This window comes from Nestor notabilis, unplaced genomic scaffold (assembly GCF_000696875.1).
Source record: "Nestor notabilis isolate BGI_N333 unplaced genomic scaffold, ASM69687v1 scaffold4169, whole genome shotgun sequence".
NCBI classification, from domain to species: domain Eukaryota; kingdom Metazoa; phylum Chordata; class Aves; order Psittaciformes; family Psittacidae; genus Nestor; species Nestor notabilis.
Genome location: NW_009943100.1, coordinates 1 through 14,035, shown reverse-complemented (window position 1 = coordinate 14,035; position 14,035 = coordinate 1). Strand labels below are relative to the sequence as shown.

The 14,035-nt window shown below is 51.6% G+C and overlaps 1 protein-coding gene across 1 annotated transcript; it reads left to right on the top strand.

Moving 5' to 3' along the window:
• Nucleotides 1-8,343: 8,343 nt before the first annotated feature.
• On the top strand, nt 8,344-12,902 carry LOC104411330 (perilipin-3-like; the record flags this gene model as incomplete). Its single annotated transcript, XM_010021724.1, has 10 exons — nt 8,344-8,420; nt 8,894-9,089; nt 9,662-9,744; nt 10,070-10,291; nt 10,346-10,441; nt 10,611-10,874; nt 11,007-11,355; nt 11,772-11,968; nt 12,159-12,287; nt 12,372-12,902. Coding segments are annotated over 10 exons (2,144 nt in total), but the record flags the coding sequence as incomplete, so codon positions are not given.
• Between the last annotated feature and the right edge of the window lie 1,133 nt (nt 12,903-14,035).

Here is a 14,035-nt window from a genome sequence, read left to right as displayed (position 1 = left end):
GAAGGAGACTAAGAGATGAGTGGCGTCGGACAGGGCCCAGCAAGGAGTCGTCTTCTGCCACAGCCCTGCCTCCATCACTGCGCTCTGGGTCCGGACACCCAGGACCAACCTCAAGGACACACGATGTTCCTTCGGGCTGTGGCCGTGGGCAGGGCTGCTGTGACAGGGCTCTCAGCAAACATCCTGCGGACTCTGCACAGCAGCGAATGGCAAAGCCCACGGGCTGCCGGGTCCCCTCCGAGGGCTCCAGACACCGCGGTGCTGCGGCTCATGCGCCAAAGGCCCCAAGCGAGCGGCGCAGCAGTCGGCTTGACAGAGCCAAGGAGCAGGAATCAAAGCAACACGTTCCTCACCCTTGAATCACCTCTTCTCGTGCCTCTGCCTGCCCCGGGGGGGTGACCATGGCACGATGGCACGTTACTAACGCAGTGAATGCCCTGGAAGATCAACAAGACCATTTCCGCTGCAGCAGATGAACACTTGTAGCTGGGGCGCTCCAGTGTCACGCGTGGTGCCCAGAGGGACGATGCTGGGCTGTGATGCACCAACAGAGCAGGCAAAGGAATTGCACCTGACAACGGGGAGCCAACATCCTCCAAATCCACACTGCATCAACAAACCCAACCAGCACTGGGACAGCTGAGGAGGATGGTGCTGGAGAGGCCTCGTCCCATGCAGCCCCACGCTCAGACAAGAGCTGTGAGTTGGCACAGGCACAGGAGATGGGGCTTACGCCTGGGCATCACCAGGAGGATTCTGCCCCATGTCTTGATGATGATGTAGGCCTTGGACAAAGGCTGGAGTTACTGATGGGACGCTGCCTCTTGTAGGAAGCACTGCCCAGTGCCACAGGGCTTGTTCGTGCCAGCCAACACGACTCCCCTTCCCTTCCCCAAACATGTTTCTCTGCTTCCTCCCATGTCCTTCCCTCACCCACCAGACTCCTTAGAACTGAACTTACCTTGCCTTTAAGTGTGTGGTGCTTATACACAGCTTATGTATATATCTTGTTATGCTTATACATAACGAGTACCACAGAAATGAGCATACAAACCTTTGCTCTGAAACTGCAACCTCCAGGTTTTCAGTGTCCTGGCACTGCGGGTGTCCCACCGAGCAGGAGCTCCAGGCATTGCTATTTTGACACACTTTAGATATTCAGTATTGTCTCATTAATGATAATTACTGGTTATCTCATGCAAACCACTTGCCTCTTGTGCTCACATTCGCCTGTGCCATGTTACAAGCCACATGAAGGAGTTCCGTGCAGATGGTGCTGCTTTACCCACGTAGGTGATGAGATACAACCTGCCCCGTGAGACTTTCACCATCACCACCACAACTGGCCTACTCAGGCACTTCACAGCCATAACCGACAGACAGTTTGCATCCTTGACACTTCACCTGAGGATGCAGCTGCTCTCGACATTCAGACATCACAGGAGTGATCTTGATTCCCAAAACCCCCCAGCAATTCATCAGCTCTTCAAAGGACAGCCAAGAACACCCATTCTTTCCCCTGAACTCATCACAACCTCTAAAAGCCACCGTGTGACATTTGCTAAACAGCTTCAGTTTTAACACAAGACGTTAAACACGTCACGAGCACAGTGAAGGGAAGCAGATCACAGCAGGGACCATGCACCGCCAGGGAGCTGCCTGGGTGAAGGGTTCCCAGGTGATGCTCGAATATGAAGTTTATGTCACGCAGCCAAATGCACAAAACCTCAGCAGTGCAGGTGGTAAAACAAGAGGCAAAAAGCCACCATAGAAGCTGGAGAAGTTCAGAGTGGACACTGAGAACTGCTTCTTCCTTGGGAGCGCAATGCAAGGCTGGATCCCCCTCCCAGAGAGGCTGTGGGAGATCCCCATCGCTGGGAGTTTCCAAGACTCAGCAAGACAAAGCCCACAGCAGAGCTGACCTGGCATTGCCAATAGCCCTGTCTGAAGCAGCCTGACCTCCAGAGGTCTTTCCAGCCAGCAGCTCCATGCTAAGCCTGACTCAAGGGGGATTCCTTCCCACCTCAACGCTGAGCACTGACAATTGTCTTCATTTCTGTCAGCTGAACAGCATGTTTTCAAACAGCATTGACAACTCCTCCTCTGCCTTCCTGGCTTACAGAAATGGGACCTGAGGTCTCCTGCATTCACTGGCCAAAAACAAGGTGACTCAATCAGTTTAATAGCTTTAGAAGACTTCAGATCATTCTTCACCGTGCCTCAGTTTCCTCCCCCACTGATCTCAAGAACAGACAACAGGAAGCTTAATTGATGGTTTCAAACCAGGTTTTGAGATCTGGAGATGAAAAGGCACGAAGGAAAAGCAAAACCTTAACTCAACTTTAAATGATTTGTTATTGCTATTGAAAAGCTGAAGCCTCCCCCAGCCAGAGTCCTGCATTGTTGGGGCTCCTATCTTGAAAATCACAGCAAAGTTGAGCAGCAGCATGTTTCACCACCGCTTATCTGCTGCAGCCAGGCAAGGGCTGAGAGTGGGAGAGCACGTCCTACTCCTTGGGTAGTTCCAGCACCCACGCTGCAGGGTAGGGGAGCTCTGCCAAGAACCCATCAGAGCCAAGTGATGTTTCCACATCGCAGACCCCACGTCCCACTTCTCTGGACCTTCTTGATGATACCTGTGATGCCAGCGAGGAGCAGCCGTTGGCCTGATGAGCTTGACCACCCGTGCATGGACTTCCCAACGGCGCCACTCGCTGCTAATGCAGCACAAGCTGCACATACCCAGCCAGGGAACAGGTCCCTGCCCTGGGGAGTGGGGCTGGGCTCCTGCCCCAGCTCCCTCTTTCCAAGCAGCCCCAGTGCTGCAGTGAAGCCCAGGCTGAGGACGTGTTTCACATCCCCGCTGTGGATGACAGGCAAGGCCCACGCTTGGGTCCATGTCCCTGGGATCACAGGTCTTTGCGATGGTGTTTCATAGAATCATAGAGTCCCAGACTAGTTTGGGTTGAAGGGACCTTAAAGCTCCTCCAGTCCCAACCCCCTGCCACGGGCAGGGACACCTTCCACTAGAGCAGGTTGCTCCAAGCCCCTGTGTCCAACCTGGCCTTGAACACTGCCAGGGATGGGGCTTCTACCACCTCTCTGTGCAACTTGCTTCATTGTTTTACCACACTCACTGTGTAAAAATTCTTCCTTACATCTAAGCCTGAATTTCCCCTCCTTTAATTTAAAACCATTCCCCTTGTCCTATCACCATAGGCCCTACTAAAAGTCTGCCCCATCTTTCATACAAGCTCCCTTGTCAGGACTAGCTCGCTCTCTGGCCAAGCCTTTCTTGGTGTCCTGAAGAAGGCAGCAGCATTTGGTGGCAAGCAGGATCACCCAGCTCGGAGATTAAGCCGAGGCACGGGAACAGGAGCGGTGCCTGCAGGGTGATGGGCTGAGCCCATTTCACAACCACAACTCAGATTCCCATAGACTTCCACCACCTGCATCCCCCAGCACCACCTCCCTGTCCGTGGTTGCTGTGGGGCAACGGACCCCATAGCATGTCCCCCGCAGTGCATGGGGATGGACACCCCGGCTCCGATGTCCCTCTTTGGGGGAACCAACCAGCAGCAACCCCCAACCACCAGCAGCAGCTCCCTGAATGGCCCCCCCCCTGCCCCCCACCCCCCCAGCTCCCGCCCCTCTCTCTGCCCTCCCCTCCCCATTGGCCAGGGCAGCACCTGCAGCGTCTCGATTGGCTCCCTCAGCTGCCCATCAACCCTCGGGGGTATTTATGCGGGCGAGGTCCAGCACTGTCGGTGCTGGGAGCGGAGGAACCAGGTAAGGCTGGGCTGTGGTTGTGGGGCTGTGGCTTGGATCAGGGCTGGGGGGACCCCCCCAGGATGCTCCTTGTTTACCCAGGGGCTCTGCAGCCTCTTGCTCAGGGTGGCTCTTTGCAGCCCTCCCAGGGATGGATGGTGGGGACGGGGCTTGGAGCTGGCTCCATCCCTAGAGCCCTTGGCTCCTGCCTGCACTAAGGCTGAACTGCCCCTGCCAAGGGGCTTTTCCAGCTCCCTGGGGAAGCACAGAGCTGTGAGTTGTGTTTCTGCTGCTTTCCCTGTCTGTGGGTCGGGGGTGTCTTGGCTTTCTGAGGACAAAGGTGGCAGCTTCTGGTGTCATGCTGTATCCGCTGTGCCTTGGGGTAGAGCTGAAAGGCTTCAGAGCCTTCTCTAAAGGCTTCCTAGACTTCTTGATTACACCATGTGTCTGTGATTGAGCACCTTTGGGCCTGAAAGCTCTTTTCTGCTTGTCTACTGAAGCTCAAAGCTGTGCAAGGGGGTGCATTGGAGGCAGCTCTCCCCCCCCACAACAGCCAGTGCGGGATGTGCACCCTGGCCATGACCAGTGGTGATGCTGGGGGATGTGGTATGTACTTCGGGAGGCAGATGATCAGCTGGGCATTCCCTTCCTGTTGACGGTGCTTCAAGCACTGCCTGTAGCTGTTTCACATGACCATTCGGTGGAGGCATGAAACCAGTGCTCACGAAGGGGGTGGCTGGAGTGACGAGGGGACCCGTGCTCAGGAGCACAGCATCTCTGCAGCTGGAGCTTGCATCCGCCTGCTGGAGGGAGCCCTGGGCAAACCAGCCAGGACTAACAAGGTTTTCAATGTGGTTTGGTGACTACCTGAAACTCCGTATGGCTGCACAGGGCTTCAATTACTGAAGCTGGTTCTGCTGAAACTTCCAGGTGGAAATGCATGTTAAAGAGCAGCCTGCTGCTTGCTCTGCAGGTTACAGCCTCTGTCTGAAGCTGAGGTCTGCACTCATGGAAAGATGGGAAATGGGAAGCACTGGGAAGTTGAGAAGCTGTTTTAATTAAACCCCCTTTCCTCTTTCCTGAAGTTCCTCCAAATTCTAGTACCTTGGATAGCTTATGGTAACTCTGTCCCAAGGAGTTACTGACCTACAGCCACTGGCTGTGGTGCTTGATTTCTCTTGAAAGCGTGGCTTTAATCTTTGAGGTTCCCTAATGCTGATGGCTTTCCAGAAAGGTTAGATGAGCACCTCCGCCAGCAATTCCAAAGCGGATGTCCTAAGGTCAAGGCTGAAGATGATCTGATCCTCTTCCTGAAGCAAGCTGTGCCCTCAGAGCATCTAGAGAGGCCTCCCTTGGCTGAGGGCAGTGCCATTCCCACCGCAGCAGCCACCCTGTGACCCAGTTCTGCAGCTCTAGTAACTGGGGTATCAGTGGCAAATCTCGAGAAGAATGTAAATAAGTGCTTTCACCACCAATGAGCCCTGATTAGCCCTCCCTGCTCATAGCTAAAGCACTCCTTCAGCTTTGTTTTCCTAAAGGGTCATTAAGGAGTTGCCAGTTAAGCTATTGAGCAGGCATGCAGCTATGGCTCAATTTGTTTTCCCGGGGTAAAACACTTTTGGAAAGGAGAAAAGCTTCCTAAACAACAAGACCCTCCCTCCTGTCTGCAGCACAACCTACCACGATCCCATCTTCACGGGGCAGAGCTGCTTCCCAGAGGAAAATAAAAGCCTTACCCAAGTTAAAGGACTAGTTTTGGGTGTGATGGTCACTGTCAGGGTGACAGGAATCAAGCCCCAGCAGGAAGGGACTTGTCCTGCTGCCAGGCAGTGGCTGTGACAGTCGGACCTGCTGCTCTTGCTGGTTCACCCAGTCCAGACTTGTGCCAAAGAGGGCAATGACCAGCAACTGAGCTATTTTGCCATGCTAGAAACGTGTGCTGAAGAGTTTCATCTTTCTGGAACTGCCTGTTTCAACTTTCTCCAGTAGTGACCTGGTTATTTCTGATGTAGCAACAGTATGAAACCACCTGCTTGTCATCTTACATCCAAAGCAAATGGTGATGCTGTTTCTGTTCTCCTGCCTGGTGGTTCCCCCACACGTGTGGTGTCTCTCTGTTGGGATTCCCGCTTGCAACTACCCTGGCTTGAAACTGTGCCTTCCTCCAAAGGATTCTGAATCAACCCACCTGGAAGGACCAAGCACTGTGCTTTCCTGCAGGGAAAAAAGAAACTAAACCCGTGCTGTGGGCTCATCCACCACAGATACTGGCATTGCAACACACCTAATTCCTCCTACGTGGAGGAGAGCAAACCATGTTCTAACATGACTGTGCTGCAAGGATTATCAGACACAGCTGCATCCATAATTAAGATAGGCTCTAGTACTTCAGAGGTTGGTTCTAACCTTAAACTAGCTTTTTCCATCAGGTGAGGAGTTATTCTGACTTATGGTAGCAACCAGAGTCCTCTCCTTTCTTTGCTGTGGTGTGTCTGTGTGTTAACCCTGACACCAAGGAGAGTCAGATGCTCTGCAGTTGAGCTTCTCCCACCTACCTAGAAGTGGTTTACTCCGAGCAAAGGGGTTGTTTGCAGTGGTGTGGAAATAGCTGTGCTCTGCCCTGCGACAGGGCTGCAGACTGATGCAGGCTGATTCAGCCTTCTTGGCTTCCAAAACCCAACAAACTTGCCCTAAAGCAGAGCAAGAAGAATAAGCACTGATTGAGCAAAGCCTGTGGGCTTTGGGACTATGTTCAAGCCCTGCTTTTGTGTGGAGCAGTTCTCCCAGGCTCATCAAGCTCAAGCTGTGTTTCTGCAGTGCTGTTAAACCCAGGAGCCCCCTGGGCAGGGTGGTTACCACAGAGCCTCTCACTTGAGATGCTGGAGGTCCCAGCTTTTGGGACCACTTTGCTGCAGACATGGAGCTCTCCATGTCCCACTAAAATGCTGACTAATTGCATGGTTTATGCTGCAGTGTTCATCCTCCTGCCAAGTTACCTCCTGAGAAGCCTCCTCTGACCCTAGCCTAAGGCCAGGGCTAACAAATGCTTGTTTCACTACTTCTTCTCCAGCTCTCTGTTCCTGTTTCCACAGGAAAATAGAACCCTTACACAAGTCAAAGAAGACAAGAAACAAGACAATGGTCTCTTCCTGAATCAGATGGCAAGTTTTGGGGGGTAGAGTCTTCCAGTGAGCCTGGAGCAGTGCTTGGCTTGGGAATCCAGTTTGTGAGGAATTTTGGTTTGGGGGCTTTCCACTGGGAAATGCCACAGCAGTTCTAAGAATAGGGATTAACTGGCATGGGAGAGAAAAGCAGATGCTGCACTGAAGAACAAATATGCTGAAGTCCTGCTGTGCCTGGCTACGGATAGAGAAGCAACCCTGGATTATCACCCGATACTGGAATGCCCAGATACCGACCTAAGTCGATGCTGGGGAAGCCAATACCCACTCAAGATATTGCATCATTTTCATACTTGAAGTTCTTTAATCCCGTGATGTCATGAGAACACTTCTGAGGCTTGGTTTCACAGGAAGTGAGGAGAGATTTCCTGCCTCGCTGGGCAGCAGGATGAGAACACCAGGAAAGCTTCAAAGGATCTTCATCTCCCTCCCTGAGCTGCGTTTGCCCCTGTTGCTGGAGCTGGTAGTGGTGGGGAAGTTGGCAGAAGTTCCCCACCATGAACACGGGCCCAGTGGGGTGACTAAATAGCCTTTGCAAAGGATATTCCAGGGGAAAGGGGCTATCGACACTGAAGGTGAAATAAGCCCATTGCTGCTTCAGCATCTCTGGTCAGTCTCTGCCACCTTTCTGCAGGGGAGCTGAAGTCTTGCCAGTCTCTTTTCTTTTTCTTCTCCCAAAGAGGCAAAGGGAGGAAGACATTTGAAAAGAACCATCTCTACTTCAAAACTGGGGGGATTCTGAGAGCTTTGGCCCCTTAAAGGGGATTAAGCAAGTTTAGACAGGTTTGGCTCTTCTCAAATCAAATATTTCTGGTTTTAAGCTCCATTCTTAAACTGTTTGAACTTGCCACATGTTGAAAACTCAACCTATTTAGATTACTGTAATAACCAGCCCTGCTGCAGCTGCATTTCAGCAGGGCTTGTAGAAGGACAGTAATTGAGTGAGACAACATTCAGTGATTCCTCACTTACATTTGCTCTCCATAGAGCAGCTTGGTGGGCACGTGGCATCCAGACCGGGTCAACCCACCCCACACACAGTGCAGGACAGCTAAGAGAGTTCTCACCCACTTCTAACCTGCTACTTTGAAGCCAGGTAAATGTTATCAGCAATAAAATAAGTAGGATGGGTATTTAAAGCATTTGGGGATTGAGGAGGTGACTGAGTATAGTCCACGTCCTCTATGAGTATTTGCACATCACAAATCATGAAGGCTCTTAAATATCTTTGCCCTTCCAAGATGAGTGATGCCACACTGATGTTCCTAGGCCATGCTGAATGGTGGGTCCCAACTTTGGTGCTCCCTGCTTTTCAGCAGTTTTGCTAGGCCTTGGGTTCACTGGAGGAAATGAAGCTGTACTCGTGCTGTTCTATTCTTGTTTCTCCTTTCAGCTGCAGCTGAATTCACTATGGCATCAGAGAAGACCACAAAAAAGGATCTGCTGAAGGCTGAGGAACAGCAGCAAGCGGTAGGTGCCAGGGCAGACAGAACTAACATACCACTGTTAAACTCCCTGCTGAGATACACTAGTGAGCTGATGTCCATCCGCACCCCAAAACCAGGCTGGGAGTAACAGAAAGACTAACAATATGGAGCTGTGGCTAAATCTAAACTTGGTTGATACAGAAGCTCAAGAGAACCTCAGGGCTGGCTCAAGTAATTCTGAAACATGAGCTGTTACAGGTCCTATTTTCACATCTGGGTTTGGTGCTGAAACTCAGAGTGACTCAGAATTCATGAGCCCAGAGCTTGAACTTTTCATCCTGGCTCGTCACTGACTTGCTATCACTTTTTGGGTGAGTCTCTCCAGCTCTGAGTTTAAGAAGGATGAGGAGATGAACTGGCTATCTCCTTAGGACCTTTCTGCATAGACACATGGCTTGTATTCACTCACAGCTTGAGGCTGGGTCTCTAATGTCATTGCTTTCTCTTGGGGTTTAGAGTGCTGTCAATCGAGTAACCAGCTTGCCCTTGCTCAACTCTGCATTTAACCTGGTCTCATCTGCCTACAACTATACCAAGGAGACTCATCCTTGCCTCAGCGGTGTCTGCAGCGTGGCTGAGACTGTGGCTGCTGTTGCAGTAGGCAGCGTGGTTGGTGGGGCACAGCCCATCCTGAACCAGCTTGAGCCCCAAAGTAAGTGAAGAGTGACCCTTTCTACACAGAGGAGGAGGTGGGGAGGGAGCTTCATGTGCCTGTTGAGTGACATCTATCTCCTATAGCACATTGTTCTAGTTAATCGTAGCACTGAGTCTTCCACTCGGCAGCTCAATGGACACCACATTAACAGCCAAAACAAAGATTGGACTCTTGTCTGTGCTTCCTTTAAATCACCAACCAAACCCCCCCTGCTCTTTAGCTCTCTAAGCTATGAGCATCCCAACTGGTAGTAGCAGTGTCTGCCTTGGATATAGCTCAGTCTGGCTCATCCCAACACTTCTCAACCCTTTAGATTGATTGTCCTACCCACCCAGGGCAAGTATTATACTCCAGTGTGCTGCCAACAGCTACAAAGCTGAGAAGGCAAAATGGAGGCTATTTAAAGCTGCCTAATTGTAGGGTTTATCCACTCTTCCAACAAGCCACCCCAGCCCAGAAAGATGATCTGGGGGGGAGCTTGTTTTCATGAGTATCCAGTATTGGCCATTGTAAGGTCAAAAGCCCCTCTCCCAACTGAAGAATAAACTAATACCTGTTGTATTTTCCAGTTGCACTTGTAAATGAATATGCCTGTAAAGGACTGGATCAGCTGGAGGAGAACTTGCCTTTTCTTCAACAGCCAGCAGATAAGGTAAAGGAAAGGCTTTTCCTTATGGGAAGCCATGACTTGTCTCTTGCTTGATGGAACTGTTATGGGTGCAGAAGAATGTGGGGAAATAAACTCCAGCAGCACTGCTTTGTCAGCTCAGGCCCTGGGATGGGCTACAGGAGGTACTATGAGCTGATGAAAGCTGGAGAGATGCCTTCAGCATGTCCATGTAAATACAGTGTACAGACTCCCCCGCTCTCCCACAAGGCTGCAAGCACAATTTAGCCATATGGAAAAGCTACTTCAGGGAGGGAAAACCTATTCCAGGGAAAAACAAAGTCACTTTCTCTGCCTCTCCCTGTTGTAGGTAATCTCGGACACCAAGCAGCTGGTTTCCACCAAAGTGACATCTGCTATGGATGCTGCCTGCGAGGCAAAAGAAGCAATGGCCAATAAAGTGACTGAAGCTGTGGACCTCACTAAAAATGTTGTTGGGGACAGTGTCAAGCTGACCAGGTCAGTGGTCACCTCCACTATTAGCAGTGCTGTGGAGGCTGCTCACGGTGCCAAGGACCTTGTGACCAACAAGGTGACCGAAGCAGTGGGGGCTGCCCAGGGTGCCAAGGACCTAGTGACCAACAAGGTGACCGAAGCAGTGGACCTCACTAAACACATGGTGGAGGACAGCATTGGACAGACCAAGTCTGCTGTAGCTTCTACTATTGTCAATGCTGTGGAGGTTGCCCAGGGTGCCAAGGACCTAGTGACCAACAAAGTGACTGAAGCAGCAAGCAGCGGAGGTTGCCCAGGGTGCCAAGGACCTAGTGACCAACAAGGTGACTGAAGCAGTGGAGGTTGCCCAGGGTGCCAAGGACCTAGTGACCAACAAGGTGACCGAAGCAGTGGAGGCTGCCCAGGGTGCCAAGGACCTCGTGACCAACAAGGTGACTGAAGCAGTGGACCTCAGTAAGCACATGGTGGAGGACAGCATTGGACAGACCAAGTCTGCTGTAGCTTCTACTATTGTCAATGCTGTGGAGGCTGCCCAGGGTGCCAAGGACCTAGTGACTAATAAGGTGACAGAGGCAGTGGACTTCAGTAAACATATTGTGGAAGACAGCGTTGGAAGGACCAAGTCTGCTGTAGCTTCTACTATTGTCAATGCTGTGGAGGCTGCCCAGGGTGCCAAGGACCTAGTGACCAACAAGGTGACCGAAGCAGTGGACCTAAGTAAACACATGGTAGAAGACAGCGTTGGACGGACCAAGTCTGCTGTAGCTTCTACTATTACTGCTGCTGTAGAGGCTGCCCAGGGTGCCAAGGACCTTGTGACCAACAAGGTGACTGAAGCCATGGACCTAACCAAAGGGGCTGTTCAAGATGGTGTTGAGAAGACCAAATCAGTGGTTGCTTCCACAGTCAGTACAGCTCTGGATGCTGCATATGGCAGCATTACTAGCAAAATAAATACAGCCCTGGAGCAGGGCAGAGAGGCTCTCCAGGAGGGTGTGGAAATGACCAACACGGTGGTGACCAACAGCATAAGCAAAGCCAAAGCAGTGAGCCAAGCGGTGGGAGGTGGTGTGGAAGCTGTCCTGGGTATGTCAGAAGACCTGGTGGATCACTACCTCCCCATGACAGAGGAGGAACTAGGTGAGAAAACACTTGGCTGGCGGTTGTAAATGCAAGTCCTTGAGTGGGTGACTAGAGAGCACCTGACACTGCAAGGCTAATCTTCTGAAGAAGCCAGGTAGCTCTGAGTGTCACCAACGCTGGCTTGCCATGTGGCATGGGACAGAGCAAGCATTTGCTAGCTGGTCCTTGCCCATCAGCCCGAAGGCAAATAGACACGTGGGTACATGCTCCAACCAATCTGTCAAGTCTGCTTATCTGAAGAGAACACGTTGAGCAGGGACTAACCTGCCTTTAACACCTGAGCAACTATCAACCTCTCCTGCTTGCACAGCAAGCTTCAGCCTTCCTGATTTTCAATGGGTGATCTTACCTCTTCCTCCCCTTCCAGCCGGGCAAGTGGAGCACGGCTACAGCTCTCTTCTTGTTCCCTCCAGGTAAACTGGCCACCTCTGAGGGATTTGGGATGGCTTCTGTGGAGGAGCAGAGGCAGAACAAGAGTTACTTTGTGCGCCTGGGTTCCCTGTCTAACAAAGTGCGGCGCCGAGCCTACCACCTCTCCCTGGCCAAACTGCAGCGTGTCAGGCAGAGCACCCAGGAGACTCTCTCACGGCTCCAGCTGGCAATAAAACTGGTACAAACCTGCTCTTCCCTCTTTCCTCCTGCCTCTGTAGCCTTCCCGCTCTACTCTCCAGCTGGAAGCTCCTCCTCCATCCTGTACCAGCTGCCTGTCACCTTGGATCCCTCCCTGGGAGGGAAGCACTGGTGCTGCTCTGATTGTGTGTGCTTGCAATCCAGCTCTTCCTCTCGTTTTTTCCCATCAGATTGAATCTGTGAAAGGGGAGGTTGGCCAGAAGCTCCTGGATGGGCAGGAGAAGCTCTATCAGCTGTGGGTGGACTGGAGCCTGACCCAACCCAAAGGAAACCAAGTCAAAACTGCCTCCCAAGTAGAGGTATCCCTAGAAGGGTGTATTTAACCAGGCCTCTTGGCGCATCTCACCTGCTCTAGTAACTGAGCTCTATCTCTTTCCCATCAGGTGGAGTCACGGACTCTAACTATGCTGCATATCATCACCCAGCAGCTACAACCTGTTTATGAGAACCTGAAAGCCAGCATCCAGGGCCTCCCCAGCAACATCCAAGAAGCTGTGTATCAGGCCACTCGAAATATCCACAAGCTCCACAGATCTTTTTCCAGTGCTGTGTCTTTCGAGGACCTCTCCAGCACCATCCTGACCCAGAGCCAGGACCGTGTGGCAGAAGCCCGAAGGTCCCTAGATGAACTCTTTGAGTATGTAACTCAGCACACTCCTCTAAACTGGGTTGTGGGGCCCTTCAGGGCAGTAGCTAATGTGTCACAGGGGAGCAGAAAGCAGAAGAAGAAAGATTTGGTGACTCCAGTAAAATCACCTGTGCTGGAAAAGGCCACATCATCAAAGGAGGGGGTTAAGACACCTGAAGAACCAAAGGGAGCACACGAGATCCTGGGAAAGGAAGGGTGTGAAGTGCTAGAGAAGCTGGAAGAGAAGGCAGAGAAAGACACAGCGGTGGCACTGGCTGCAGAGGAGGTAAAGACGAAAGCACCAGAGGAAGGTCTCTGAACAATTCCAGCTCTCCTGGCCATGGCTCCCTGGCTAAAACACCACTTTGTCTTTTAATCGTGTGCCAGAAGTGCCTCCCGCTCCCTCACTGAGCTTACAGTAAGATGTAGTTTGGAAGGAGACTCAGACCAAAGGGGGGTGATTCCTTATCTTGATCTACTCTTCCTTGTAAATCCTGCTGCTGCACTGAAAGGGAAGATGGGGCCCTCACTGGACTTTGGCTTCTGAAGCCAGCCCAGATATGTGCGAATGGGTGTTTCCTGCTTGAACCAAGCTGCGGGAGAGAAGCAGTGATCTCAGCTGCAGTTTAATGCTGGATTTGGGTTTAATGCATCCAAGCTGCAGAGCTCTTGAGGAGGATGTGCCTCGCCTTGGAGAGTTTCCCTCCTCCTGCAAGTTTAAACATCTATGTTACAGGTTAACTTCCTTTCTGCCTCTTGTGCTTCCAGCGAGGCTCAGCCCCGGATCGGGGCAGCGGGGGGAAGAGGCTGCCTCAAAAAGGGACTTCTTCTTATGGGTCAAACACTTTCTTTCATAGAGACACACTGAGGAAGGCTGGATTTTCTTTTAAGCTTGCCAGTTTGCAAGGGGATTATCTTGACTTCAGGGATGATCTGTTTGTGTGTGAGTAACTCCATGCAGTAAATGCTTTGCAGCCATTAGGAAGCTGATAACTGAGGCAGCTTTTGCCAGTGACAGGATATCCTGCTATTAAAAGAGGGCTGGGAAGTGCTGGGTGTTTTCCCAGAAAACAATGCTTTGTAATCATTTTTAATGTAACTTATTTTGGTAACTCCTATCCTGGCGTGGTCCCTATGCCAAGGCTGGAATAATGGCAAGCAGACATTAGAATAAAGCATGACCTGTGTCCAAAGAAATACCTGTGTCTGTGTGTCTAAAGGTGCAGTGCTGTGTCCTTTAGCCTGAGTTGTGAGCAAGCTTGCATTTACTGAGTCACTTCCCTGGACAGCTTCTGTTTCCCTCATCTTGCTGGAGGAAAATCCAAACCTGCTGCTTTCAGGAGGTCCCGGGTTCTGCCTCAAGGCTTGAGCAGAAAAGTACCTTCACTAAGAAACCTGGAGAGGGGCTTTGGACGAGGG